General features: G+C 37.7%; 1 protein-coding gene across 1 annotated transcript in view; it reads right to left on the reverse strand.

The window, feature by feature from the left end:
* Window positions 1-1,259, reverse strand: part of DTHD1 (death domain containing 1) — a 37,813-nt gene extending 36,554 nt beyond the window's left edge. Inside the window, exon 1 of the mRNA XM_024210418.2 lies at window positions 977-1,259. Coding sequence (XP_024066186.2) covers window positions 977-1,259 — 283 coding nt within the window. The remainder of the gene's footprint in view (window positions 1-976) is intronic.
* Window positions 1,260-5,086: the final 3,827 nt, after the last annotated feature.

Consider the following 5,086-nt stretch of genomic DNA (forward strand, 5'->3'; position numbering starts at 1 on the left):
TAGTGTGGCCGCACACCACCGAATTAATGTGGTTAAAAACCGAATTAATGTGCTTAGTGTGGCCGCGCACAATCGAATTTATACAATCTGTTTCCCAAATTCGAATTATCTAAATTTGAATTAATCTTGTAGTGTAGACGTACCCAGAGAGTTCTGAATGAATGAAAAGTAGCTAATACAGATCACATAGACATAGTTTGGTTTTCCCAATTGCAAACAGGTCTTTTCTCACTAGAAAGCTCTTGTATGATCTTGGATATCTTACAAAATCCATAGAGCTACGATTCATAAGTACGGGCATAGCTGAAGATCTGAGTCAGGAAATTATATCTCTCAGTTTCTTAATCCTGGTGTGCTAAACTAGAATATTATTAAATGCAGAAATTGTATTTTTCTGCTATATTTTGCTAAATATTTTTGATGTGGTGGGATTTTGGGGAGATTTTTGGTTTGCAAAAGTATGCTATCCTTTGTTCAGGAAACTATTTTTAATGTGAATCCCACACTAAATCACATAATTGACCCATTAAATGTAAATTTGTGTAATTAAGTACTATTAGCAGACTAGTTTAACAGTGCATTAAGAAGGGAAAAATCTAGAGTAATTTAGTTTCCTCAGGAAAGATTGGAGGAAGACTTTCTGGTTTGCTTGAGCTGTGCAGGACCAGAGGGCAGAAGAGCCAAGAATTGGCCCTTACTTGTTTTTTTAATACAAATAATAATGCAAACCAATATAGATAAGGAAACTTTATATTAATTAAGTTTAATTCATTATTCTACATGGAAACCTTTTTTTAACTCACTGTCTCTTCAGAAAAATACATAGAGAAAAAAAAGTAAAATATATTCTACTGAAAGAACAAATATTGAAGTTCCAATGAATGTAAAATGTGACTTCACATGAGCGTCAGAGGGAAAAATTTGGCTTATTACATATTAAATAAATTCTCTTTATGTTAAACTCATCTTTACTTGCCTTGACTTGAAACCAATTGCTTGTGTTTGTTCTGAAGAGTATTCAATAGCTGGCAGGTGTCTTGTAGGATCTCTGTATTGTGTTGTAGCTTTTGGCTGAGGGAACTGCTGAGCTCTTGCATGAGAAAGATTAATCTAGGCACATACTCTGCTGTAGCTTCATTATCTTGAAGGTCACTCTTTAGAAGTGTTTCTCTTATCATTAGGTTTAGATGCCAAATCTGTTCCAGTACTTGACTTGGTTTATCTGTACCAGCTGTTATCTTACATTCAGCTACTTCCATTTTTAAATATAGAAAATATTATTGTAACTTCTCACATTCAGAACACTTCCAAAATATTGTAGCTTCAGTTTGTAACTTAATCAGGGCATAAGAAAAATGTTGCATCCTAGTCCTACTGAAAAATCAAGTACCTAGCTCTGAAACTCTGAGCTTGATGTTGACTATTAAAAAGTTACTAGGTGACAAAAGGGAGTGGCTTTCCAGGAACTAAAAGGACTACTGTACAAAGAGATGTCAGTGTGTACCAAACTGATTTCAGAACATAAGTGTGGCAAGATTATATTACTGGAGTATACAGCAGTGGTGTGATTTTTCAAGGGATCTGAGCATCTGCACTTCAATAAAAATTGTTCAATAAAATAAATAAAAAATAGTTCAGTAAAAATTATCAACATCTCTGAAGGTCAGACCATAAATTTCTGTTTGTGATTTTGCAGTGTAGAATGTGGATGGCATATCTCAATGAATGACTTGAAACTCTTGAGAACAAACTGGCATTAACTATTACAAAGAGTCCCTAGGCATGCCAGTTCATACATTTCAAGTGAATCCATTTAATTTATAATTGTGTTTTATTAGTTGGTGGGATGGGGTATGCTCTACACAGGCCCTGAATGCAGACCTGAGAGGTCAATTATGTTATTTACTGAATCTGCAGGGAGAGCCAGGCTTAGCTGAACATGAATCCTAGCTGGGCAGGAGCAGGCTGGTTATTATAAAGAGAGGAAGTTTGTAGCAGAAGAGGGGTGTAGATAGATAAGGAGTCTGCAGTTACTCTCTGGGAACACGGAGGAGGAAACAGACATGGAAATCTGAGGATTCTGAGCCTGAGAGAAGGGTCATCTCAGAGAAGTTGTGGGGAAGAAAGGCTGGGTAGGAAGAAGTCCAGGGAAACAGCAGCAAGGAGTAGGATTGTGCAGAGTTGCTGGGCTTGAGTGTAGAGACACTCAAAGTCCTGAGCCAAGAGGGTAAACAGACAGTGGGGCCCAGAGTTGGGGCTGAAGCCTGTTTTAAGGGCTTTAAACTGTTATGTGTGGAATTCTGTTATGCTGGAAGGGGAGGGGTACCTACACAGTGACCTAGCTAGAGGGACGGATCATGAAGAGAGAGTGAGGGATCATGTGTTAGTAACTGACAGAATGGGGTGCCAGATGGGGCAATAGCTAATCCCACACCCAGCCATAAGCAGGTGCTCCTGCAGGAAGTGAACCCTTTTACAGTTGGAGATATTGTAAAGATGTTCTGGGGTCTAAATAGCCACACATCTGGTAACGGTACTGAGTTTGAAATACATACTTAATGGCTAAAAAGATCTGCAAACACACTTTTCTAATGGTAGTGAACATGTAAGAAAAAACTGAAGTACTAACATCTAAAGCTTCATTTAAAACTGTAAAACCTGAGTAATAGTAGTGTGAAACACTACTGTGTCACTTTTATTTTAACTAATACCAAGCCATGAAGAGTCAACAATGTCTCTTCCACAGGGGAAAACTGTCCTTATGAGAACCTATGCAAGATGGTAGGAGAGCTGAGCAGTGCTGGTGACACTTGAGTCAACCTGCTGAAGCAGAGCAGCATGGCTGACGGTAGGTAATTCCACTGTGGGGAGGAGGGAATATGCTGCTGCTCCTTCAAAGAAAAAGGCAGCCTATGCCTCTACTAATGTGTGCTACAGAAAATGGGTCCAGGTGGGTATGTTTTTAGGTGGCTAGCCTGAGCCTCTGCCCATGCCACCCTAGGTACAGTGCTGTTTTTAGCATGCTATCTCAAGGAGAACTAGTTCAGGTAGTTTACCTCAGCTGGAAATCACACCTCCAGATCAAATGTAGATGTACCCTAGAGGTTCTAATCCAAAGTGTACTGAAGTCAATGAAAAGATTCCTGTTGACTTTGGCGGCTGAAATCCTGGCCTCACTGAAATCAATGGCAAAACTTCTATTGACTTAAATGGGACCAGGACTTCACCCAATGAGTTTTAAATCCAGATCTAGCTGAACAGAAGTGGACAATACCCCTAAAATAGCAGATTGCTAGTTTTCAAAATCATGGAGTTGGCCACCACTGTAACCCTTGGTTCTCCCTTAACAGTAGATTAGAATCCTGCTATGATGTTGAAGGGGAAAGAGGGGCTCTAATCTCCATTAGTGCAGCATACGATAGTGCTGGGTTTGACCCATAATGTATACTGAAGACTTATCAAGTATGTCTTATGTAATCATTCTGTACAGTTTTCCTTATAGGGCCTGCTATTAATACAATTAACATAGCCCCAATTGGGTTTTTTTTAATACTATTTCAGTATAAAAGTGAAGGGAAATTTCACACAGGGGTATTGTGGGGATTAATTAGGTAATGTCAGCTCAGTACTTTGAGGATGTCAATCACTGCGTGAATGCTAAGAATTACTATTAAATGTGAAGTCTCCTTAATCAAATTGAAAGGATTGACTATAATGTAAAACTGAAAACAGCAGTGATACTACATTGAAAAGGAAAGCTAAAGAAATCATAATAGTTTGCTTGATTAGGCTGACAAATGTGACACTAACATTCAGAAAGATGTAAGGAAGTCATTAACCCATTGGAAATTCTGATTATCCAGGGCTTAGTTAATAGCTGTACTTTCAATGAGAGGGATTTGGATAGGGAGAGCAAGAAACAGTTTCTATGATAGTCATACAATACTATGCAGATCAGTCATATTTTGTTAGACTAGAAGTGAATGATTTCCTCTTCCGAAACACAATTTTAGGAGGTATAAGAAACAGGATGGGGAAGAATACAATGCTATTATGTAGATCAATGGTATGATGTCATCGGTGCTACTGGGCCAGATTCTCAAGGGTGGAAATCAATGTAGCTTCCTAGACTTCAATTGAGCAATGCCAGCTTAGATCAGGTAAGGATCTGGGTCCATTGTGTTAACTTCTTCCAAATATGTTGCTTAATTAGTGGGTGTTCAAATATGATTGAAGAGAATAGCTGTTACTTTTTTATGTAAAAAGAATCAGGGGTGCTGGAACAAATTTTATAGAGGGGGTGTTGATGATAAAAACCATGTATTTGGTGTCTGTTATTAGTACTTTAAGCCAAGGGGTGCAGCAGCATCCCTATTTCTAGCATCGCTGAAAAGAATAGATAAATTTAAACTCAAATTCTCTTTCAAAACTTGTAAAATGAAGCATAGTTAATTAACCTGATACTAGAATCGTGTCTGATGTACAATAAACTACGTTGAATGTAGGAGATCTTACTAGAATCTGTGGTCTGTCATATCCCTCAGAAATGACAGTTTTACATATACAAGTTCTTCCAGAAGGGGGAGGCTCTGAGATACCTAATGGTTATTGTTAAAGAATTATACACCCAACTCCTATTTGCATTAATGCATGCTACCTTCATGAATTCCCTATGCATATTTGGGAGAATACATAAGTTAACTTAGAAAACACATTTATCTAAAACCCATTCAATAATGCAAGGTGAAACAATTTGTTTTTCCAGTATGTGGTTGAATGAATAAATTATACCTTGGAATTGAAAGTTATTTTGGCTCTCTCTGTAATCTTGAATACAATATGGAAATAAGGAGACCTTTGTGAAAATGTGACTTCATGGTACAAAAGTCCATAGTCAGAAAGTTCTCTATAGGAATTCATCATTATATATTATAGGAACAGTTAAGGAAGTTACACACTTATTACTATGCTTTTTGTCCCTTAGAGCACCAGGAAATTACAACTTTCTTGTTGGACATCTGCATTCGAACACTTGATTGCTGTTGAGAAATATCTCATGCATGAAGATGAAGGAGCAATGTATTCA

The sequence above is a fragment of the Terrapene carolina genome, unplaced genomic scaffold (genome assembly GCF_002925995.2).
Source record: "Terrapene carolina triunguis isolate 2854851 unplaced genomic scaffold, T_m_triunguis-2.0 Scaffold66, whole genome shotgun sequence".
Lineage (NCBI taxonomy): Eukaryota > Metazoa > Chordata > Testudines > Emydidae > Terrapene > Terrapene triunguis.